Raw genomic sequence first — 25455 nt, 5'->3', positions numbered from 1 at the left:
TTATACTGTTTATATTATTTTCCTCAATATTATATTTGTGAGATTTATCTGTATCATTGCATGTAGTTGTAATTTTTCCATTTAAATTACTATGTAATATTCCACTGCATGACTATGCTATAATTTGTTTATTCAGTCCACTATTGATGGATATGTGTGTTGATTCCAAGGGATGATGATTAGCAACAAAGTTTCCAAGACCATTTTTGTACAAGTCCTGGGGAACAAGTGCAAGAGGTTCTCTAGGGCAGTGGTTCTCAAACTTTTTTGGTCTCAGGACTCCTTAACACCCTAATAATTACTGGAGACCCCAAAAAACTTTTGTTTATGTGGATTGTATCTATTGATATTTACCATTATACAAACTAAAACTGAAAAAATTTTAAAACCTGACAGATATAGTATTTATTAATTTAAAATAACTATAGTAAACCCATTGCATGATAACATAAATATTTTTATGAAAAATAACTATATTCTCCAAAACAAAAAATTTAGTGAGAAAAATGGCATTGCTTTACGTTTTTTGCAAATGTCTGGCAAAGAAATTTTTATACTCTGTTATATTTAAGTCCATTGGTCTATCTTGCACTTTGAACGGCTCTATTTTCCTTGCATGATTTTGAATCATCATACATAGGTCACTTGGACATTTGGTTCACTGACTTATGCAGATCTCCCGTATGTTGACATATTTTGTTATACAGTATTAAGACATCACATTCATTAATATCACCACCAATTTTATTAGAAAAACCTTTAAGTGTTGGGAAGCTATCAGGCTCACCGTGGCTGATACAAGAGATATAATTTTTCCAAAATTGTAATTTTCACTTGTTTTGTTCCTGATCTTAGAGGGAAAGGTGTCATTCTTTCACTGTTAAGTATGATATTAGCTGTGGGTGTACATAAATGCCCTTTATCAGGTTGAGGAAGTTCTCTTCCGCTCCTCGTTTTCTGAGTGTTTTCTATCATGAAATAATGTTAGATTTTGTCAGATGCCTTTTCTGCATCAGCTGTGATGATCATTTGGTTTCTTTCATTTGTTCTATTAATGAGGTGTCATTACATTGATTGATTTTCTTAGGTTGAAGCACCCTGGCATTCCTGAGATAAATCCCACTTGGTCACAGTATATAACCCTTTTTTTTTCGGTGAGGAAGATTGACCTTGAGCTAACATCTGTTGCCAACCTTCCTCTTTTTTTTTTCTTCTCCCCAAAGCCGCAGTACATAGTTGTATATCTTAGTTGTAGGTCATTCTAGTTCTTCTATATGGCCTGCCGCCACAGCATGGCTTGATGAGCGGTGTGTAGGTCTGCGCCTAGAATCTGAACCGGTGGACCCTGGGCTGCCAAAGTGGAGCACGTGAACTTAACCACTCAGCTGTGGGACAGGCCCCTATATATTCCTTTTTCTATGCTGTTGGATTCGATTTGTTAATATTTTGTTCAGGACTTATTCGTAAGGGATATATCTATATTCATAAAGGATATTATTCTGTAATTTTCTTGTGATGTCTTTTAAAAAAAATTATTTTACTGAGGTCATATTGGTTTATGACATTGTGTAATTTCAGGTGTACATTATTACATATCAGTTTCTGTATACACTGCATCTTGATCACCCTCAATAGTCTAGTTTTTATCCATCACCATACATATGTGCCCCTTTACCCCTTTTGCCCTCCCCCCACTCCCTTCCCCTCTGGTAACCACTAATCTGTTCTCATTATCTGTGTTTGTTTATCTTCCACACATGAGTGAAATCATATGGCGTTTGTCTTTCTCCATCTGGCTTATTTCACCTAACATAATACCCTCAAGATCCAACCATGTTTTTGCAAATAGGATGATTTTGTCTTTTTTTACGGCTGAGTGGTATTCCACTGTGTATATATATATATATACATATCCCACATCTTTTTTTATCAGTTCATCAGTCAATAGGCACTTGGGTTGCTTCCACATTTTGGCTATTGTGAATAGTGCTATAATGAACACAGGGGTGTGTGAATCTCTTTGTATTGTTGATTTCATGTTCTTTAGATAAATATCCAGTAATGGGATAGCTGGATTGTATGGTATTTCTATTTTTAGTTTTTGAGAAATCTCCATACTGTTTTCTGTAGTGGCTGCACCAGTTTGCATTCCCGCCAGCAGTATATGAGGGTTCCCTTTTCTCCACATCCTCTCCAACATTTATTTTTTGTCTCATCGATTATAGCCATTCTGATGGGTGTGAGGTGATATGTCATTGTATTTTTTTTTTGATTTGCATTTCCCTAATAATTAGTGACGTTGAACATCTTTTCATGTGCCTGATGACCATCTGCATATCTTCTTTGGAAAAATGTCTGTTCATATCCTCTGCTCATTTTTTTATTTTTTATTTTTTTAAAGATTGCCATCTGAGCTAACATTTCTTGCCAATCTTCTTTTTTTTATTCTTCTACCCAAAGCCCCCCAGTACATAGTTGTATATTCTAGTTGTGAATGCCTCTGGTTGTGCTATTTGGGACACCACTTCAGCATGGCCTGATGAGTGGTGCCATGTCTGTGCCCAGGATCCAAACCAGTGAAACCCTGGGCCGCTGAGGCAGAGCACACAAACTCAACCACTCGGCCACGGGGCTGGCCCCACGTTGTTTGTTTTTTTGTTGTTGAGTTATATGAGTTCTTTATATATTTGGGAAATTAACCCCTTGTTGGGTATATGACTTGCAAATATTTTCTCCCAGCTAGTGGGTTATCTTTTCATTTTGTTCATAGTTTCCTTTGCCGTGCAGGAGCTTTTTAGTCTTATGTAGTCCCATTTGGTTTTTTTCTCTTTTGTTTCCCTTACCTGAGTAGACATGGTGTTCAAAAAGATATTGCTAAGACCAATGTCAAAGAGAGTACTGCTTATATTTTCTTCTAGGAGTATTATGGTTTCAGGTGTTACATTCAAGTCTTTAATCCATTTTGAGCTAATTTTTCCGTGTGGTGTAAGATAATGGTCTACTTTCATTCTTTTACGTGTGACTGTCCAGTTTTCCCAACATTGTTTTTAAAATTTTTAAAATTATTTATTTATTTTTTCTGAGGAAGATTAGCCATGAGCTAACATCTACTGCCAACTTCCTCTTTTTGTATGTGAGCCACCACCACAGCATGGCCACTGACAGATGAGTGGTGTAAGTCTGTGCCTGGGAACCACACCTGGGCTGCCAGAGTGGAGTGCATCAAATTTAATCACTAGGCCACTGGGGCTATCCCCTAATATCATTTATTGAAGAGACTTTCCTTTCTCCATTGATGTTCTTGGCTCCTTTGTTGAAGCTTAGCTGTCCATAGACGTGTGGTTTTATTTCTTGGCTTTCAATTCTATTCCATTGATTTGTGTGTTTGTTTTTGTGCCAGCACCATGCTGTTTTGATTACTCTAGCTTTGTAGTATATTTTGAAGTCAGGGATTATGATGTCTCCAGCTTTGTTCTTTTTCCTCAGGACTGCTTTGGTTATTCAGGGTCTTTTGTTATTCCATATAAATGTTAGGATTCTTTGTTCCATTTCTGTGAAGAAAGTCATTGGGATTCTGATTGGAATTGCATTGAATCTATAGATTGCTTTTGGTAGTATGGACATTTTAACTATGTTTGTTCTGCCAATCCATGAGCATGGGATATCTTTCCATTTCTTTATGTATTCTTTAATTTCTTTCAATAATGTCTTATAGTTTCAGTGTATAGGTCTTTCAACTCCTTGGTTAAATTTATTCCTAGATATTTTATTCTTTTTGTTGCGATTGTAAATGGGATTGTATTCTTTTTTTTTGTTTTTTTTTGCTTTTTCTCCCCAAATCTCCCCAATACATAGTTGTGTATTTAGTTGTGGGTCCTTCTAGTTGTGGCTTGTGGGACGCCTCCTCAGCGTGGCCCGATGAGCGGTGCCATGTCTGCGCCCAGGATCCGAACCAGCAAAACCCCAGGCCATCTAAGTGGAGCGTGCGAACTTAACCACTCAGACATGGGGCCAGCCCCAAGGGATTGTATTCTTGACTTCCCTTTCTGCTAGTTCATTTTTAATGTGTAGAATTGCAACTGATTTTTGTAAGTTGATTTTGTACCCTTCAACTTTGCTGTAGTTGTTAATTATTTCTAGCAGTTTCCTGGTGGATTCTTTAGGGTTTTCTATATATAGAATCATGTCATCTGCAAACAGTGAGAGTTTTACTTCTTCCTTTCCAATTTGGATCTGTTTCATTTCTTTTTCTTGCCTAATTGCTCTGGTCAAAACCTCCAGTAGTATGTTGAATAAGAGTGGCGAGGGTGGGCACCCTAGTCTTGTTCCTGTTCTCAGAGGGATGGTTTTCGGTTTTTCCCTGTTAAGTATGATATTGGCTGTGGGTTTGTCATATATGGCCTTTATTATGTTGAGTTACTTTCCTTCTATATCCATTTTATCAAGAGTTTTTATCATAAATGGATGTTGGGTCTTGCTGAATGCTTTCTCTGCATCAACTGAGATGATCATATGATTTTTATTCCTTGTTTTGTTAATGTGGTGTATCACAGTGATTTGTGGATGTTAAACCATCTCTACGTCCCTGGTATAAATCCAGCTTGATCATGGTGTATGATCCTTTTAATATATTGTTGTATTTGATTTGCTAATATTTTGTTGAGGATATTTTCCTTGTGATGTCTTTGTCTGTCTTTGGTTATTAGTGTAATGCTGGCCTCATAGAATGAGTTAGGAAGTATTTCTTCCTTTTCTATTTTTTGGAAGAGTTTGAGAAGGATTGGTGTTAATTCTTCTTTAGATATTTGGTAGAATTCAGTAGTGAAGCCATCTGGTCCTGGACTTTTCTTTTCTTTTCTTTTTTTTTTTTGAGGAAGATTAGCCCTGAGCTAACATCTGCTGCCAATCCTCCTCTTTTCGCTGAGGAAGACTGGCCCTGAGCTAACATCTGTGCCCATCTTCCTCTACTTTCTGTGTGGGATGCCTGCCACAGCATGGCTTGCCAAGTGGTGCCATGTCTGAGCCCAGGGTCCGAACTGGCAAACCCTGGGCCACCGAAGCAGAATGTGTGAACTTAACCACTGCGCCACTGGGCTGGCTCATGAAGTTTTCTTTATTGGGAGGTTTTTCAATTACTGATTCAATCTCTTTACTTTTTATAGGTCTGATGAGATTTTCTATTTTCTATTTCTTCTTGAGTTAGTTTAGATGATTTGTGTGTTTCTAGGAATTTGACCATTTTCTAGATAATCTAATTTGTTTTGTACAATTGTTCATTGTATTCTCTTATAATCCTTTTTGTTTTTGTAAGGTCGGTAGTAATATCCTCACTCTCCTTTCTGATTTTAGTTATTTGTTTTCTCTCTTGTGTTCTCTGTCGGTCTAGCTAAAGGTTTGTCAATTTTGCTGACTTTTCTTAAGAACCAACTTTTGGTTCCATTGATTCTCTCTATTGTTTTCTATTCTCTAGTTTATTTTTCTCCTTAATTTTAATCTATCTTAATCTATCTTTAATCTATCTTAATCTTTTCTGTTTATTGCTCTCTGTTATCTGTATAAGAAAACTTAGCCACCTTCAAGTCACAAAGATATTCTCCTATAAATAAAGATAGGAGAATAAAGAGATCTCTAGTCTCCTAAAAGCTTTATGGTTTTAGATTTTACGTTTAGGTCTTTGATTGCTTTCAGATTAATTTTTGTGTGTGGTGTGACATATGAGTCAAAGTTCTATTTCTAAAATATGGACATTGAAATATTCCAGTACCATTTGTTGAAAAGATTTTTTTTTTCCCATTGAAATGCTTTGGCTTTTTTTTTAACTTTTTTTAAAAAATTGGATAAATTTGACATGTAAGACTGTGTAAGTTTAAGGTGTACAAAGTGTTACTTTGATTCACTTATATATTGTAATATGTTTGCTGATGCTTTCTGGCTTTTTAATTGAAAACCAGAAGACTGTATGAGTCTTCTCTTGAATTTTTCATTTCAATCATTGCAATTTTCATTTCTGTAAGTTCTATTTTTTTCAAATCCATTATGTTATTTTTCACAATTCCTTATTTCCAGTAAGTATTTGTCAGGTTTGTCTTTTGTTTTGTTAAACACAGTACGCAGAGTTGTTTTTATAGTGTCAGATTATTCTAATAGTGGATTTGGAGGGGTTTGGTTTTGCCTCTCTTTCTGGTGGTACTCCCTCATGGTTATTTCCTTCTGTGCTTAGTTGCTTTAAACTGTGAGCCATTTATTATAGTTTCCTTTAAAAATTATTTATGGGAGTTCTTTGAGTCTTGAAATCAAGGTACATTCTTCCAGACAATATTTGTCTTTGCTTTCTGCCCTTGATTACATTAAACTAAGTTTTGATGTTTAGCAGCGCTCGGGCACTGTGAAGAAATCAGCTCGTGGTTATTCTTTTCAGGGACATTTTCCAGCTCCCACCGCTCCACTCAGCCAGGCGACTGTCCTCGTAGAGCCTGAGTGGGAGACAGAGGGGCAGCTTCAGCCATGGTTTATCCTTATCCTGAAGGCATAATTCTTTGGAATCCTGGATTTCAGGGGGCAGGGAGATGTCCTATTAGACTCCTGTCCTGAGCGGAATCTGAGCTCTTTATTTTATTTTTACACGCTGTTAGGACACGAGAAGCTCAGGTTGGCCAGGTTGGGCAAATGCCCTTGTGGCAAAAGTGGCTCAAATGCTCCGCTAACTTCTCTGGATTCCTATCTTCATTTAGAGCTTGGTCTGATAATTCTTTATCCTTGTTATCTCACCACTGCCTTTAGTAAAATATTTAAAAATATTTCGCCCAGCCTTTGTGGTTGTTTTTAGTGAGAGGTAGGTCTAAATTCCCAACTCATGCTGTTATTGGAATTTGAAGTCAGGCATGATGATTTTGAACACGGGAATGAGAGGGTCAGATTTGTGCTTTGGAGAGATCGATTCTAGCTATTGTTTATTTGCTTACTCAATGATATTTGAAGTCCTACTATGTGCCAGGCTCTATATTAGGCCCTGGGGACCCAATTCCTGCCATGTTTCTTGCCCTTCGGGGCTTATGTTCTGGTGAGGGAGATAGACTATGCAGACTAAGAAAAATAATTATGATCTGTTGGAATTGCTAAGAAAGATTTACAGAAGTTAAGGGGGCAGGGAAGAACTTACTTACATAAGGTGGTCAAGCAAGACTTCTCTGCAGAGATGACATTTAAACTGCGACCCGGAGGATGGGAGGAAGCCAGCCATTCATGGTAGAGAATGGGTTGGAAGGGAAGACTGAAGGCAAGAAGACTGATTAGGAGACTGTACCAGTTATCTGGACAAGAGTGGACGGTCTTGAACCAGGGCAGTGAGAATGGAAGAGAAGGGGGGACATTGGCAGGATGTGGTGTTTGGATGTTGGCAGAGAAGGCTGACACCAGTGTAGGTATTTGGCTGATGGGCATGGGCATATGGTGGGGATTACTAGGGAAGGATCAGTTGGGGAGGAGGGAAAGGTAAAGAAGTCTGGTTGGCACGTGCTTCAACATGGTGAACCTCGAAGACATTATACTAAGTGAAAAAAACCAGTCACAAAAGAACAAATACTGCATGATTTCACTGATAGGAGGTACTCAGAGTAGTCAAATTCATAGAGACAGAAAGTGAAATAGTGGTTGTCAGGAGCTGGGAGGAGGTGGAAATGGGAAGTTAGTGTTTAATAGATACGGAGTATCAGTTTTGTAAGATGAAAGAAGTTCTGGAGGTGGATGATGGTGATGGTTGTATGACAATGTGAGTGCACTACTGAACTGTACACTTACAAATGTTTGAGATGGTAAATTTTATGTTATGTATGTTTTACCACAATTAAAAAAAAAAAGAAACCAGAAAAAAAGGAAAAATAAGAAGTCAGGTTGGACTTTGAGTCTGAGGTAGCCTGTGGGGAAGCAAGGGGAGAGATGTTCAGGAGACAGGTGGCCACCTGGATCTGGGGTTCAGGAGGAGGTAAGGGCTAGAGATGGATATTCGATCCTTCTATCCAGTGGAAGTTGTGGGAGTAGGTGGTTTCAGCTGCAGATCCACCTCTGTGACCCAGTTCTCTGCCCGCAGCCCCAGTCACCCCTCCCAGATGTGCTGGTCTGGATGCTCAGTGGGCAGCGCCGTGTGGCCTGGGCCCGGATCCCTGCCCAGGATGTGCTGTTCTCTGTGGTCGAAGAGGAACGGGGCCGGGACTGTGGGAAGATCCAGAGTCTTCTGCTTACAGTGAGGGGGGCCCCGGGGTCAGGGTGCTGGAGACTGGAGTGGAGTGAGGTTCATAGGGCATAGGGTGGCATTGGGGTGGAGGCCTGCAGTTCCCAGCAGAGGGTCCCCAAAATCTTTTTTTTTTGGTGAGGAGGTTGCCCTCAGCTAACATCTATTGCCAATCTTCCTCTTTTTGCTTGAAGGAGATTGTCTCTGAGCTAACATCTATGCCAATCTTCCTCTGTTTTGTGTGTTGGATGCCGCCACCACATGGCTTAATGAGCAGTGTATAGGTCTGTGCCTGGGATCCAAACCTGTAAACCCCAAGCTGCTGAAGCTGAATGCATGAACTTGACCATTATGCCACTGGGCTAGTGCCCTCAAAATTTTTTTAATTAAAAATTTATTTTGTTTTTTGGTAAGAAAGATTGTCCCTGAACTAACACCTTTGCCAATCTTCCTCTTTTTTTTTTTGCTTGAGGAAGAGAGGCCCTGAGCTAACATCCGTGCTCATCTTCCTCTTATATGTGGGATGCCTCCACAGCATGGCTTGATGAGCAGTATGTAGGTCTGCACCCAGGATCTGAACCCATGAACCCTGGGTCACCAAAGCAGAGTGTGTGAACTTAACCACTATGCCACCAAGCCAGCCCCTAATTAAAAATTTTTAATTAAAATTTTTAAAAATTTTGAATAAAAATTATTTTTAATTTTCCAATTTTAAAAAAAAATTTATGTGTTTTAATTTTTTAAAATCTTACAATTTTTTATTATTTTTAAATTATTATTTTTTAAAGTGTACCCAAACTCTTCAATTATCCAAAAAGCCAAAAGGAGATCATGCCTTTACCCAGATCAGCTTTGATGTGAGATAAACACCAAATTTTGTCAGTCCTGGGCCCACATTGGCCCTTTTGCTGACTGGGCTCTGACAGATGGGCAGGGTAATGAAAATGGGAGAGTGATTAATTAGTTCCTTATAAGTACAGCTGATTTGGAGGCAAACTATTTCTAAATGAGATGTCCCTGAAATAGACACCAACAGGGGTCTCTAGTGGGGAGAAGCTGTGGCCACTGGCATAGGGACAGGGAATCTAACTGTGTGGGGGATGAGGGCACAGAGGGGGTAAGTGTGGGGTATGGCAGTGCAGAGCTCAGAGTGTAGTTTTGGGGTATGGGGCTTGTGGTATAGGAAGTGACAGTGTTGGGACAGCAGGCAGAGGGAATGGAGTACTGGGCATGAAGTGGGGTGTAAGAGTGAGGGCCAGGAGTGCTCTCTGGACTGGGGAGCTGGGGTGTAGTCTAACGACAGAGAGAGTTGGGGCATGCCTTGGAGGAGTAGGGCTCTTGGTCTAGATGGGGTAATAAGAGGCGGCCCTAACATGCCTCCTCTCCACAACAGGCACCTGGGGCAGCCCCTGGTGAGGTCTCTGCCAAGCTGGAGCTCTTCCTGTGGCTGGGGCTGGGCAAGCAAGCCAAGGCCTGCACCTCAGAGCTCCCCCCGGACCTGCTGCCTGATCCCTCGGCTGGGCTGCCCCACAGTCTGTACCGGGACGGTGAGTGTGGCGGATGGGGAGGTGGGCCCAGGGCCAAGTTTGCTATTTGCCCAACGGGTGGGGCTAGATGCTCAGCTCGGGGTTTGGGGGGGTCTGGGGTGAGGGACTCCAGTTGTCCCCTGAGCAAACATGGTACCTTCCTTCCCCCGACCCCAGACTTCAGCTACTTCCAGCTCCGGGCTCACTTGTACCAGGCCCGAGGTGTGTTGGCAGCAGATGACAGTGGACTCTCGGATCCCTTTGCTCGAGTCCTCATCTCTACCCAGTGCCAGACCACCCGGGTGAGGGCTGGGTTGAGATGTGGGTGGAGGGGCACTGGGAGACAAGATGTGGTGGGGGCTGAGCTTTTCCCCAGGCCCTAACTCTCTCTTTCTGCCCTGGATTTTCAACACAGGCTATTTGGATCGGACTGCCCTGATTTGGGGGTGAGGGGGGAGAGGTAGAACTGGAAGGTCTTAGAGCTGAGGAGTTGTTTTCTGGGGTTGACTTTAGGACTAATTTTGAGAGTGGCAGATGACAGTGAGGACAGACCAAGGCTAGGAGGGCAGGTGCCAACACTGATCTGAAGGGTGCTTTCATCTTCATCACATTCCTGCTCCTTTTGTGACAGTTATTTGAAGTATTACTTTAGGGCAGGGGTACTTCCCTGGGATGTGTGTTGAGAGCCTTCTTCTGACACCTGCCATTGCTTCCTCCCCTGCACGACCCCCAAGGTCCTGGAGCAGACTCTGAGCCCCCTGTGGGATGAGCTCTTGGTGTTTGATCAGTTGATCGTGGACGGGAGGAGGGAGCACCTGCAGGAGGAGCCTCCATTGGTGGTTGTCAATGTCTTTGACCACAATAAGTTTGTGAGTGTGGCCTGGGCCCCGCCCGGGTTCTCACCCCCGAGCACCCCCACTCCTTGTCTTGATGTCCCCTCCCTTGGTTCCTGAACCTCTTCTACTTTTGTCTTCATTGCCCGGCTCCCCACAGGGGCCCCATGTGTTCCTGGGCAGGGCACTGGCCGCGCCGAGGGTAAAGCTGATAGAGGACCCTTACCAACGCCCTGAGCTGCAGTTCTTCCCCCTGAGGAAGGGGCCCCAGGCAGCTGGAGAGCTCATCGCCACATTTGAACTCATTGAACTGGACTACAGTGGCCGGCTTGAGGTCAGAGTGCCGTGGCCTAGCTGGCACGGGCTGTGGACCCCTCTTGTTATTCTATCAGGTCATCCAACCCCAGGGAATGTAGAATATGGGCATGTCCCACGTAGACCCCTCTAAGTCTATTACCCCCAGAGAATGCAGGCTGTAGATCTGTCCTGGGATCACCTCATCGGACCTCCTGACTCCAGGGAACACTAGAAGTAGACATGCCCTGGGTTTACCTCCAATCCCAGAGAGTCTAGGCTGTGGGTTGATCCTCATGCCTCAGACACTCACCCTCCCCTCCTGTACATGGCTGTTTCCTGAGACACCCCTCTGCCACCAATCTAGCCTTGTCTGATTCCTCTGGATTTATATTTTACCAGCAGCTCTCCACATCCCTTCCCTGAGACCAGGCTTTCCTTCCTTTGGCCTGATTCCTTTTTGGCCTCTGTTCTCTTGTCACCTGCAGCCCTCAGTGCCCAGTGATGTGGAGCCCCAGAACCTGACGCCCCTGGCTGAGCCCCTCTCTGGACGCCTGTCCCTGCCCCCTCACGTGCGCCCGGTGCTCAGGGACTTCCGTGTTGAGGTAGCCCTGGGCACTCACATTCCCCGTCTCCCCCACCTCAGTGCCCCTCTGTCAGGTGCAGCCTCCTGAATCTCCTACTTCCCGACCCCAGGTGCTGTTCTGGGGTCTCAGGGGCCTTGGTCGTGTGCATCTCTTCGAGGTGGAGCAGCCCCAGGTTGTGCTGGAGGTGGCCGGGCGACGTGTGGAGTCCGAGGTCCTGGCCAGTTACCGTGAGAGCCCCAATTTCACCGAGCTCGTCAAGCACCTGACAGTGGTGAGGGCATGGGCTAGGGGGCAAGAAATGTTGGGCTGAGAAGTGAAAGAGGGCAGTGGGATGGCAAATTCCCGCCGGTTATCTTAGATTAATCCAGGGGTCAGCAAACTTTCTCTAAAGGGCCAGTTAGTAAATATTTTAGGCTTGGTGGGCCATACGGTCTTGACTTTGCCATTGTGGCATGTAAACATCCATAGACAAGAAGTATATGTATGAGTATGCTGTGTTCCAATAAAACTTTATTTGCAGTGGGCCGCATTTGGTTTGCAGGCTATAAGCTTGCTGATTCCTGGATGGATCCATAAACTGGTGGTGCTCTCTTGGCTCTACTGAATGAGTGAATTAGCCAGGTATCATGAAGTAGAGTCTGAAGTGATCTACCTAGTCTCTGAGATACCAGGGACTGAGAAGAAAAATACATTCTTTGCATAAATTATAATTATTACAGCATGGACTTTGGAGTCAGATTCTGACAATGCCACTTAGGAGCTCGTCAAATCACTTGTCTTATTTGAGCTTTAGTTTACTTTAGTTTTGTTTGTAGAAGGAAGTAACAGGTACCAAAGAAAAAAGGTTGAAGGAAATATATCAAATGGCTCCTTGCAGGAGTGCTATGAGGAGGCAATGAGAGAAAGAATCTTGGTGAAAGGACTTTGTAAGCTGAAGAATGCTGTGCCCGTGTGAGGGGGTGACTGGGACAAAGCACAGTGGTTCCAGACTGCAAGGGGGCAACAAACAATAACAAAAACAACAACAAACAACAAAATAAACTAACATTATTTGTATTATTCAAACTTCCCTAAAAAAAGCCTCACTGGTGATTTTCTATCTAGCTGTTCTATCCGTTACTGAGAATATGGTACTGAAGTCGCCAACTATTGTTAAATTGTTTGCTTCTCCCTTTATTTTTGTCACTTTTTACTTCTTGTATTTTGAGGTTCTGTTGTTAGGTGCGTATATGTTTATAATTGTTGTAGCTTCCTATGAATTGATCTGTTTATCCTTATAAAATGACCCTCTTTATCTCTAGTAAAATTTTTTGCCTTAAAGTCTATTTTGTCTGATCATATAGCTATTCCAGTTCTCTGCCGTTACTGTTTGCATGACATATCTTTTCCCCATCCTTTTACTTTCAACCTACACGTGTCTTACTAAAGAGTATCTCTTAGACAGCATGTAGTTGCTTCTTTGCTTAAATTTTATCCAGTTGACAATCTCTGCCTTTGTTTGAAGTTTAATACAGTCACATTTGATGTTATTTTTTATATGGTTGGATTTACATCTGCCATTTTGCTATTTGTTTTCTACATGTCTCACATATATTTGTTTTTTTTTTTGAGGAAGATTAGCCCTGAGCTAACATCTGCTGCCAATCCTCCTCTTTTTGCTGAGGAAGACTGGCCCTGAGCTAACATCCATGCCCATCTTCCTCCACTTTATATGTGGGTGCCACAGCATGGCTTGATAAGTGTTGCATAGGTCTGTGTCCGGGATCTGAACCAGTGAACCCCGGGCAGTGGAAGCAGAGCACATGAACCCAACCGCTACGCCACCAGGCTAGCCCCTCTATGTCTCATATATTTTTTGTTCCTTCTTTATTGCCTTCTTTTTTATCAAGTAGATGTTTATTAGTGTACTACTTTAATTCCTTTGTTGATTTTTACTTAGGAGTTGCTCTAGGGTTTACAACATGCATATTGATTTTTTACAATTTACTTCAGATTAATACTTAATTTAGTTCTAGTAAAATAGATAAGCTTTTCTCCATTATAGCTCCATTCCTTCCTTCTTCCGTTCAGCTATAATTGTTGTAGATATGTAAAATAAACCCAACAATACAGTAGTATAATTATTGTTTTTTTCCCCTTAGAATCCATTGATAGATATAGAATTCCTAGGTTCAAAAGCATACATATTTTTATGTTTCTAAATCTATATTAGCAAACTGAGCATTGGTTCTTTACATAATAATAATAACCACCACCAATTCATGTTTCTGATAGTACTTCATAGGCTCCAAAGTACTTTTGTCTCTATTTTGTCATTTGATACTTACAACAATCTTTCCAATCCAGGATTGTGTCCCTTTTTAGCTGGGAAACAGGCTCAAAAGGCAATGATTTACCAGAGATAATACAAGGGGGCTGTGGGCTTAGAATGCAATTTGGCTGTGTTGTTTTCCCATCTGTCTCTGCTGCTGCTCCTCCCTCCTCCCCAGTCCTCAGAGACACAGATCCTCTCTCCCCACCCCCAGGACTTGCCGGAACAGCCTTACCTGCAGCCCCCACTCAGCATCCTGGTGATTGAGCGCCGAGCCTTTGGCCGCACAGTGCTTGTGGGTTCCCACATTGTTCCTCACATGTTGCGGTTCACACTCCGTGGTCATGAGGATCCCCCTGAGGAGGAAGGAGAGGAGGAGGCAGGGGACTTCGTGCCTAAGGGACCTCAAGGTAAGGGGCCTTCCCCTTAGGGGCCACCAGACAGAGGTCCCTCTGGTTCCTGGCTGAGATGGTTCCAGGGGACTCTCTAGTGGGTCATGAGTCTGACTTCTACTTGTTTGACCTCCTCATCATGTCATTTACCTCCTCCCAGGACAGAAGTCCCTGGATCCCTTCTTGGCTAAAACAAGTTTACCCAAAAGGCTCCTGAAGGTGATGGGGGGTGGGGGATGCGTGGAGAAGGGGCTGGCAGGACTTGGGGTGGCGCTGGGTTAGGGGTGCTAAGTTCTCTCTCCCTCAGGCTCCTCTGAAGAAGGTACCCCTGGGAGGCCTCCTGAATCAAGGGACAGAGCTGGAGGAGGACATCCCAGATCCCGAGGAGCTCGACTGGTGGTCCAAGTACTATGCATCGCTGCAGGAGCTCCAGGGGCAGGTGGGGGCAGAACAGGGTAAATGGCAAGAAGAAGGAGCTCATCAAACATGGAGCTCTACAGTTTTCCAGAGCGCTTCATTACAGTCATCTTTTCTCATCTTCACAAGAATTCTAGAAGCTGGGGATCACTAGCTCCATTATCTAAGCTGTGTTGCTCAACAGAAATATCATGTGAGCTACGTATGTAATTCTAACTTTTTTAGTAGCCACATTTAAAAAAAAAGTAAAAGGAAACAGGTGAAATTGATTTTAATAATATGTTTTATTTAACAGAATATGTCAAAATATCATTTCAACAAGTAACTATTATAAAAATTAATAATAGTATATTTTACATTCTTATTTAATACTAAAGTCTTAAAAAATCTGGTGTGTGTTTTACACTTACAGCACATGCCAATTTAGACTAGCCACATTTCAAGTGCTCAATAGTGACATGTAGCTGGTGGTTACTGTCTTGGACAGTGTAGGACTGGATGATAAACTGAAGCTTTGAAAATGCAAGTGGCTTACCCAGCTGGAACTTGAACTAAAGTTTCCCAACTCCCTATCCTGGAAAAGGTGGATTAAGGAGGTGACGGGTGGGGAAGAATCTCTGATCTGCCCTTTGATTTCAGACCAACTTTGATGAGGATGAAATGGATGATCCTGGGGATTCAGGTAAGAGATTTGGCTTTCTTGCTCGTCCTCCTTCTGTCTCCTTCCCTCCCCCACACCAGTATTCCTAACTGAGGCATTTCCACTGTTCCCAGATGGGGTCAACCTCGTTTCTGTGGATGGGGAAGCCCAAGACCAGGGTGAGGGTGAAGTCAAAGGCTCCATGTCCCAGAAAAAATCAATCGCCACCCTGAAGGTGACTGGGTGTTGGGGAGGGGGGATTCTGCTTGGATTCTGGACATCGGGCTGTCACTGAGGGCCTTGCCTTTCAGATTTACAACAGGTCCTTGGAGGAAGAGTTTAACCACTTCGAAGATTGGCTGAACGTGTTTCCCCTGTACCGAGGGCAAGCGGGCAATGATGGAGATGGAGAGGAGGAAGGGTCTGGACACCTTGTGGGCAAGTTCAAGGTGTGTTTGGGGAAGGAGGAGGGAACCAGGGAGCACAGGTGAGGATGCAGGTGGAAGATTCTCTTACCGGGGCCTTTACTGCCCTCCTTCATCCTCACCTCCAGGGCTCCTTCCTCATCTACCCTGAATCAGAGGCAATGTCGTTCTCTGAGCCCCAGATCTCCCGGGGGATCCCACAGAACCGGCCCATCAAGCTCCTGGTCAGAGTTTATGTTGTAAAGGTGAGCATCTGTCACTTCTGCATGCCTTCAACTCCAGCCAAGGTAATGTACACGAAACCTATAGGCTGAAAGATTTGGAAGGAACCTCAGGGATCAGAGTCCAGCTTCTTCATTTTTCAGGTGGGAAATCTTAGGCACAAAGTTAAGTGACTCCCCAGGCTTACAAAACTTGCTCATGGCAGAACCAGAATTTAGAGCATAGGTCTCCTGACCCCTTGTTCATAGTTCTAGTCCCATAGAAGGGGGAGTATAATTCCAGGAAGAGCACAGCTCTGAACGTCAAGCTTCACAATGGCTTGTCATCAAACGTGTTGGTACATGTCCTTCCATTGCTGCAGTTTTCATATGGTGCTCAGCAGGGCCCTGAAGTTTCCTTAAAGGCATCTCAGGAAATGAGGGGAATGAGTGGGTTGCTGCCCCTTTACTCCCAGAAACAGAACAGATGCTGTACTTTTATCTGGTTTAAATATAGGGATTCTGACTAAGATATAATTTAAAGAAGCATTCTGAGGCACTGTTCTACCATAATTTAAGCATCTTCATGCATAAATTAGATAGTAGGAGTCATCTTGACCTTCTGCTTCTGGCAATATTGCAGACTAGATCATCTGAAATAACTTCCTGATATATTACATCTAGAAATGCTAGATAAACAATCTTTTAAACAAATGCCAAGCTCATAAGAAAGGGAATTACCAGAGGGCCAAAATGAGGAGGCAGCAGGAATCCCTGAACAAGTCCTGAAGCTCAGATTATCTTGAGAGGATTTGTCCATCCCTGGACCCCTAGCCTTGGCTTCTAATAGCCTATCCAGGGTTGGAGACACAACCAAGACCCTTGCATGAAGCAGCACCCAGGAAGGGCTCTGTTCTCATGAAAAGTGGGCAAGAGGAAGCCCACCCACTGGGAAAGGAGCCTGTAAAGTAAGTGGTCTGTCTCAGCCTCTGTTCCAATTCGGGAAAATAGAAAAAAAGGTCTTCTTTGAGAATATATTATTAGAATTTTGCCCTCACATTGATTTAACACTTGAATTTATATTATCTGCTTAGTCTAGAAAACTCAAAGCTGAGAGATTGTCTTAAAGTGGTCCCAAATCAGGCTTCACAGATTCCATAGATTTAGATAACCCCAAATTACAAAATATATAAGAAAACAATTGATCAGGAAAAATTGTCAGAAAAAACAACACAAAGGAGAATTAGACTTCTAAGGGCTTCAGATGTTAGAATTTTCAAATATTAGAAATGTAAAACAACTATTAAAATATTTCACAAGTAGAAAACAAGAGGCTATCAAAAATGACTGGGCAGTTTTGAAAATAATCACATACAATTTCTAAAAATGGAAGACCATTAAAATAAAATCTTATTAAATGCCCATACATAGCAGAACAGTATAACAGAGTACTATGCAACTGTCAAAAAGAATGAGGAAGATCTCTATGAAATGATATGGAGTGATTTCCAGGACATAGTAATAAAATGAAAAAAGCAAAGTGCAAAAGAGTATCTATAGTGTGTATGCTACTTCCATGTGAGAAAGAAGAAGATATAAGAAAATACATGTTTGCTCCTTTGTGCCCCAGAAATATCGGAAGGATAAACTAGAAACTAAAGAAGCTGGTTACCTAAAGAGAGGAATGGTAAAGGGGTGGAAACAGGGAGAATGAGATCAAGGTAGCATTCAAATAGTACATAATAGTGTCTCCCATAAGCCAGGCATGAAGCTGAGAGCTGCTACCCTGGAATTAACAAGCTAATTCTAAAATTTCTATGGAAGAGCAAAGCGCCAACAATAGCCAAGACAATTTGGAAGAACGATGTAGGGAGACAAGAATTATTACAAAGCTATAGTAATTAAGACAGTGTAGTTTGGGCATAGGAATAGATAAATAGGCCAATGGGACAGGGTAGGAACTTAAAACAGACCCAGACATAGATGGAAATTTTTACCAGAGTTGGCACTGCAGAGCAGTGGGGGGAAAGATGGCAACAGGGTAGAAATTTAACAAAACAGACCCAGGCGCCGGCCCATGGCCAAGTGGTTAAGTTTGCACGCTCTGCTTCAGTGGTGCAGGGTTTCACTGGTTTGGATCCTGGGTGCGGACAGAGCACTGCTCATCAGGCCACGCTGAGGCAGTGTCCCACATGCCACAACTAGAAGGACCCACAACTAGAATATATAACTATGTACTAGCAGGCTTTGGGGAGAAGAAGGAAAAATAAAATCTTTAAAAAAAACAGACCCAGGGGCCAGCCCGGTGGCACAGCGGTTAAGTGCACACGTTCTGCTTCGGCTGCCCCAGGTTCGCCGGTTCAGATCCCAGGTGCGGACATGGCACCGCTCATCAAGCCATGCTGTGGTAGGCATCCCACACATAAAGTAGAGGAAGATGGGTACAGATGTTAGCTCAGGGCCAGTCTTCCTCAGCAAAAAGAGGAGGATTGGCAGCAGATGTTAGCTAAGGGTTAATCTTCCTCAAAAGAAAAAAACCAGACCCAGACTTAGATGGAAATTTATACCAGAGTTGGCACTGCAGATTAGTTGGGGGTGGGGAATGGGACTGTTCTAGAAGTGGTCCCATGAAAATTTCTTACCCATGTGGAAAAAAAATAAAATTAAACTCCTAATTTACAGCATTCACATAAAAATCCAGCAAAATAAAATATTTGATTATAACGAGCAAAACTGTAAGCTAATATTAAAATATCTTTATGATCTTGGGTGGGGGGAAGTTTTCTTAATATGCAAAAGAGTACAAACCATAAATTAGGAAACAAATGATACATGTGACTACACTGAGATTAAACTTCTGGGCATCCATAAACTTTAAAATAAGTGACAAGACTGGACACAGACAGGAGTAAGGTGTTTGCCCTATGCCTAATCAATTTACGGTTAGTGTCTGCAATATGCGTAATAACTCCTACAAACCTATAAGAAGCAGACAAAAAAGAAAAGAAAAATTGAGAAAAAATATGAAAAGGCAATTGACCAAAGAAGAAACTCCAATGGCCAATAAACATATAAAAAATCCTAAACTTTAATAGTAATCAGGACATGCAAATAATTGAAATCGTGAGAAAGCAATTTCCTCCTTTCAACTGGCAAGATTAGCAGTGCTACCGGATGGGGTCTGGGGAGGCTGTGGAGTTCCACGCAGTGCTGGTGGGAAGGTGTGTGAGTTTTCTGTGGCCGCTATAACAAATGACCGCAAACTCAGTGACTTCCACAGCACAGATCTATTGTCTTAGAGTTGTGAAGGGCAGAAGTCCAAAACAGGTCTTACTGGGCTAAAATCAAGGTGTTGGCAGGCTGCATTCCTTCTAGAGGCTCTTGGGGAGAACTGTTTCCTTGTCTTTTTGACCTTCTAGAGGCAGCCTGTGTGTCTTGGCTCATGGCCTCTTCCTTCATCTTCAAAGCCAGCATGGCGGCATCTTCAAATCTCTGACTCTCCTGTCTCCCTCTTTCACTTATAAGGACGTTTGTGATTACACTGGGCTCACCTGGATAATCTAGGACAATCTCTCCATCTCATCTCCATCTCCATCTCTTGATTTAATCGCATCTGCAAAGTCCCTTTTGCCGTGTAAGGTAACATATCCATAAACTCAGGGGATGAGTCCTTGGACATCTTGCAGGGGGCGGTGGAGGGGGAGAGGGTGCACAATATTCTGCCTGCCACAGAATGTAAATTACTATAACAACTTTAGAGAACAATTTGGCAATATTTAAAAAGATGAAAGATTCTCATAGCCAATACCCAGTAAGTATACTTCTAGAAATAATCTTCGAGAAATTCTTACATGTATGTATAAGCAAACAGATAAGAATTGCTCTTTCCAGTATTATTTGTAATAATAAAAAATTTAGAAATAACCTAAAGTGTTAGTGTTCCTAAATAGGAGAGAGAGAGGGTGTCAGTCATATAACAAATACTACAGTTAAATGGATAAAACTGCAGCAAGATGTATCCACAAGGATAAAGCTCCCAACATAAATTTGGATGAAGTAAGCAAGTTGGATGATTCTCAGTTTGTGGAAGATGGCTCCAACAGAGGATTTCGCCTTCCTCTTCTTGAAAATCATCCCAAAACAAAGAGAACAAACAAAAATCCGGCTTCCAATTATGAAATCAGAGCATTTAAACTGCAAACCACAGGAAGGCTGGAAGAGTGTCTGAGAGCTGTGCAGATGAAGTAGTGTGCACAAGAGAGCGGGGAGAGGACATCACTCAGCAGAGCTCAGGGTTAACCCAGTCTGTGTCTCAAGGTGGCAGGGCCCACCCTGAGGGTTAAAGCTTGCACCGCTCACCAAAAGCTAAAAATGCTGGGGAAAATTTTTAAAACATCTTTCATAAAGATATGTTATAAAACTGGGGAAAAAAATCTTTTAAATGCAATGCTGAGCTTCCAAGAAAGTAAGTGATTTTGGGCAGGACCCGAAGTAAAAGCAGGAGCTATTTTAAAGTGTACCCAGGATTTTCTTTGTGGCCATGTATGGTGAGGCTAACAGATCAGGAGACCATTGTCATTGAAAGGACAGTCTGTTGTTTGTTTCAGTTCTCAAGAGGAGGGGGGATGCTGCACCGTGCAGAGCCACACAGGGAAGCACCAGGGTCAGTCAGGAGACAGAAGGAGCGAGGGGCCTGTGAGGGGCAGAGCCCTTATTGTGGTTCCTGCAGGAAAGACAAGGCAGGGTAAGCAGGCTTAGGATTGGTTAGTTTGAATAATTCCTGTGGGTTCTGGCGTACAGGGACTATTCCCTGTCTCTAGTTGTCTGGTACCTGGCCCTGGGGTGATCAGGGCAGAGGAATATTACTTCCTGGAGAATAAGAGCCAAATAGAGGAGGTTCAGAGCATGGGCTCTGGATTGGTTGTTTGTATATAAAACAGGTGCATTGTTCACTAACTCTAGGATTAGCTAGCCCTGGGAAGGGCAGTCTCTCCAGGATCAGTAAAGCCCCAATCTGGATACCAGAGTATCCAGAATAAAGAAAATAAGCAGATAGAGTTAACATAGGAACCTTGGGAGATAAGTGAGTGCTTTCACAGTTACTGCTGACCCTGGAGACCTCAGCGTTCCCATAGATGGCTGACAGGCAATGGGGACAGAAGATAAAGCCCAGGGGAGGAGTGTGACTGGAAGACCTCACGTAAAGCGGAGCCCCACAAGGCTAAACCCTCGGCATAAGGATGAACAAGAACAGGAACTTGTAAGACAGAAGGGGACACCAAGGAAACTTGCCTGTCTGAAACTTGGCACTGGTTATAGGGGACAAATTTCCCCTAAGCATCCATGACCACAGGCCAGCTCTAGTGCAGTTCTGGGCCTGAGTTCCTACCATCTCTGTGAGCCCCAAACCTCAACTGGAGGATTTCATTTAAAGTGGTTGCAGGTTGGTACTTTGCCCAGGAAGCTGGGCAGAAGCAAAAGCAAGCCCTTCCTGGCGGAGAGCACCTGCAGGCTGGGCCCTCAGGATGAGATTAACTTAGTGTGAGTCCAGATAAAAAGTACCCAATTACAAAGAAACAAGCCGCTGTGAATAAGAATAGCAAAAATAACAGCAGATTCACACCCCCAGGGTCGTTGATATTGGAATGACTAGAGAACATAAAATAACTATATATGAAATGTTTGAAGAGATAAAAGAATACATTTAAAATGCACAAGAAACAAGAGACTATTAAAAGTAAAGAGCAGGCCTGGCCCCGTGGCACAGCGGTTAATTGTCCACGTTCTGCTTGGTGGCCCGGGGTTCGCTGGTTCGGATCCCGGGTGCGGACAAGGCACCGCTCATTAAGCCATGCTGTGGCAGGTGTCCCACATATAAAGTAGAGGAAGATGGGCACGGATGTTAGCTCAGGGCCAGTCTTCCTCAGCAAAAAGAGGAGGATTGGCAGCAGTTAGCTCAGGCCTAATCTTCCTCGGAAAAAATAAAAAAAAATAAATAAAAAATAATAAAAGTAAAGAGCAAATTTGAAGAACCAGATGGAATTTTTAGAAATTAAAAGTGTAATATTTCAAATTAAAAACTCAATGGTGGAGCAAAAGGTTTGAACAGTCACTTTACAAAAGAAAATATACATAAAGCCAATAAGCATATGGCAAGATGCTCAAAATGCTTAGTCATCAGGGAAATGCAAATTAAAACATGAGCTACAATTTCAAATACACTAGAATGACTAAAATAATAAAGACTGACAATACCAAGTGTTAGTAAACGTGTAGAGCAACTGGAACTCTCATATGTTGCAGGAAGGGGTGTAAAAAACACTAAAAGTATATTGCTGTATATAAATTATACTTCAATAATTTATATATGTTATGTATTTACTAAATTATATAGTTATCAAAACAGAAAAAATGTAATATATACAGTTTAAAAAACATGCAAACTGGTGCTGTCTATTGCTGAGGGATGCATATATATGTAGTAAAAGTACTTTTACCTTTTTTGTGAGTGATAAACCCCAAGTAAAGCTTCTGGCTACTTCAGGGATGGAAAGGGAATTAAATCAGGTAAGGGGTTCAGAGGGCTTCCATTTGTTGGTAGTGTTTTATTTAACAAGCTGGGCATATATGCACATTGTGTGATTCTTTTATTTAGTTAAAATACTCTTGATTAAAAAAGTAACAGATGCTCATTGTAAAAAATAAAAGTCAAACTATACAGAAAGTTATGAATTGGATAGTAAAGCTCTTATACATCTTTCCACAAATTTTCAGTGTTTCATTATATTTTTCATTATGCCTATTTGCATTTCTTATGTATTTCATAATACATTTAAAAGAAAATAAAAGTCATCTTGTCCAGTCTCTCAGTTAACTCATTGTGGTTATCACTCACAAAAAAGGTAAAAGTACTTTTACTACATATATATGCATCCCTCAGCAATAGACAGCACCAGTTTGCATGTTTTTTAAACTGTATATATTACATTTTTTCTGTTTTGATAACTATATAATTTAGTAAATACATAACATATATAAATTATTGAAGTATAATTTATATACAGCAATATACTTTTAGTGTTTTTTACACCCCTTCCTGCAACATATGAGAGTTCCAGTTGCTCTACACGTTTACTAACACTTGGTATTGTCAGTCTTTATTATTTTAGTCATTCTAGTGTATTTGAAATTGTAGCTCATGTTTTAATTTGCATTTCCCTGATGACTAAGCATTTTGAGCATCTTGCCATATGCTTATTGGCTTGGTAACTTCCTGCTTACACTTAATCTGAGATTAGGTCCAGCAAGCGTAACCTTGGGTCATGACAATGACACTTCTCTCAGTTCCACCCCATACGGTCCCCCTAGGCTACCAACCTGGCTCCCGCGGACCCCAACGGCAAAGCAGACCCCTACGTGGTGGTGAGCGCTGGCCAGGAGCGTCAGGACTCCAAGGAGCGCTACATCCCTAAGCAGCTGAACCCCATCTTTGGAGAGTGAGGCTGGGCCCCGGGCTTGGGAATGGGGAGTGACTTTATCATCTGACCCTGTGGCCCACAGGCTGCCACTCAGGCAGCTGGCGTGGTGATGGTGGGAGAATGGTCAGAGGCTGCTGAGACCCCTGACACCCCTACCCCCACAAGACCGCCTCCTAGGGCATAGAGGTGGCCTCAGCTATTCTTCCTCCTGGCCAGGGTCCTGGAGCTCAGCATCTCTCTCCCTGCTGAACCGGAGCTGACAGTGGCTGTGTTTGATCATGACCTTGTGGGTTCTGACGACCTCATCGGGGAGACCCACATTGATCTGGAAAATCGATTCTACAGCCACCACAGGGCAAACTGTGGGCTGGCCTCCCAGTATGACGTGTGAGTCTGACAGGCCTTCAGGAGCCATTCTGAGTCTGACCAAAGATGTTCAAGTTCACATTCCCATTGGTGTTTCTAGATTCTCTGATTTCACAGAAGGGGACCCCGTGACTAAGACGTTAGAGCTTTAGTGGTCGAGACCTGGGCTTTGGAGTTGGAATTATGTAGCTCATAAGTCACTTGACCCCTCTGAGCCTCAGTTTCCTCATCTGCAAAATGAAAGTAATAATATCAGTATCTCCTTCATAGGAGCACCTGGCATACATCTTTGATTTTCATGGGTACCATAAGCAAGGATTAATCTGTCTTCCACTGGAGTTATGAATCTGGATCCCACGTCTTCAAGGGTCCCCATCCCTACCCCTGTGGCCAGTTGTGTCCATATGCCAGCCCCAGCAGAGGCATCTTCCTTTTTTTGCCCGCAGGGACGGGTACAATGCCTGGCGTGATGCATTCCGGCCTTCGCAGATCCTGGCGGGTCTGTGCCAACGCTGTGGCCTCCCCAGTCCTGAATATCGAGCCGGGGCTGTCAAGGTGGGCAGCAAAGTCTTTCTGACATCGCCTGAGACCATGCTGCCAGGTACCAGCCCCTCTCTGTTGGACAGTCCAGAGGGAGCAAGGTGATAGAACAAGGTACAGGGGCCCCCTGGTGCCCAGTCTAGTGTGCTCCCAAAAGAGCCCCCTCCTTCTGCAAGCAGAGGGAGTGAGTTTGGCCGAGTAAGGACGAGCTTCTTGGATGGTGGGGAGAAAATGGTCTTTGTTGGTGAGTGTGAAATCCCCAAAAGCCAAAGTGGACCCTCAGAACCCTAGCTAATTGAATTCCCAGAACACAGATTGGCCCATAGGGGATACCATACAACAGGATGTGGCTGCAGAATTGAGCTCATGCCTCATAAATGGCTGGTGATCTGTCTCTAAACAGGGTCTGTGTAAAGGCCACAGCCCCTCCAATACCGCTGTCCCCCTCACTGCTGGCTTTTCGCTGGCAAAAGTTGTTACAGCAGCATCCTCCCACTTTCTGTGCATTGTGCACTTGCCATCCTGCCCACGGGCTTTGTCTAACGCAGCGGCTGCCTCCACTTAGAGCTTCTGTTGAGGGGTGTGAGGAAGAAGGGAGGAGGCCTGGGGACTCTGTGGAACCCACACTCACACACCTTTTGTTGCAGGTGGGGGGTGCCCCAAGGTGGCAAGTGAGGTCTCTGAGGAGGCCCAGGCTCTGCTGGTGCTGCAGCGCTGGCAGGAGATGCCAGAGCTTGGGATCCAGCTGGTACCAGAGCACGTAGAAACACGACCCCTCTACCATCCCCGCAGCCCGGGGCTGCTGCAGGTGAAGGAGGGCTCAGCAATCAACCCCAGAACCCCAGGACTCCCACTTGGTCCTGGACCCTGGGGCCCCAGGATGCCCTTTCCCCAAGACCTCCACCTGGGCACCACTCTGCCACTTCTGATTCTGGCTTCTGATCCTGGTCCCCAGTATCCCCACTCCAGTCTTGGACCTCTATCCTGGACCCCACCCCCCCACCCCCAACTCTGGTCCTGCAGGATCCCCACCCACTCTGGGCCACCAAGGCTCAGACCTAGCGCTCCCAACCTGACCTCTACCCCAGGTCCCTAGGATCTGGACATTGGGAACACCAGATCTTACTTTTGATCTCAACCTTCCACTTCTGGGGCCTCATCCCTGAACCCCTAACCTAACCTCAACCCTGGAACCCTCACTTCAGATTCTACCCTCATC

At 43.4% G+C, this 25455-nt stretch overlaps 1 protein-coding gene across 1 annotated transcript in view; it reads left to right on the top strand.

Moving 5' to 3' along the window:
• LOC103554441 (fer-1-like protein 4) overlaps positions 1-25455 on the top strand; it is a 41820-nt gene that overhangs the window by 12969 nt on the left and 3396 nt on the right. The window contains exons 21-38 of the mRNA XM_070589632.1: positions 8087-8239; positions 9621-9774; positions 9931-10055; positions 10488-10622; positions 10747-10920; positions 11369-11485; positions 11577-11738; positions 13993-14188; positions 14331-14389; positions 14478-14609; positions 15227-15269; positions 15362-15462; positions 15539-15676; positions 15781-15897; positions 23221-23348; positions 23547-23717; positions 24143-24297; positions 24884-25044. Coding sequence (XP_070445733.1) covers positions 8087-8239; positions 9621-9774; positions 9931-10055; positions 10488-10622; positions 10747-10920; positions 11369-11485; positions 11577-11738; positions 13993-14188; positions 14331-14389; positions 14478-14609; positions 15227-15269; positions 15362-15462; positions 15539-15676; positions 15781-15897; positions 23221-23348; positions 23547-23717; positions 24143-24297; positions 24884-25044 — 2421 coding nt within the window. The remainder of the gene's footprint in view (positions 1-8086; positions 8240-9620; positions 9775-9930; positions 10056-10487; positions 10623-10746; positions 10921-11368; positions 11486-11576; positions 11739-13992; positions 14189-14330; positions 14390-14477; positions 14610-15226; positions 15270-15361; positions 15463-15538; positions 15677-15780; positions 15898-23220; positions 23349-23546; positions 23718-24142; positions 24298-24883; positions 25045-25455) is intronic.

The sequence above is a fragment of the Equus przewalskii genome, chromosome 21, assembly GCF_037783145.1.
Source record: "Equus przewalskii isolate Varuska chromosome 21, EquPr2, whole genome shotgun sequence".
Taxonomy (NCBI): Eukaryota; Metazoa; Chordata; class Mammalia; order Perissodactyla; family Equidae; genus Equus; species Equus przewalskii.
This window is presented reverse-complemented; position numbering and strand designations above follow the sequence as displayed.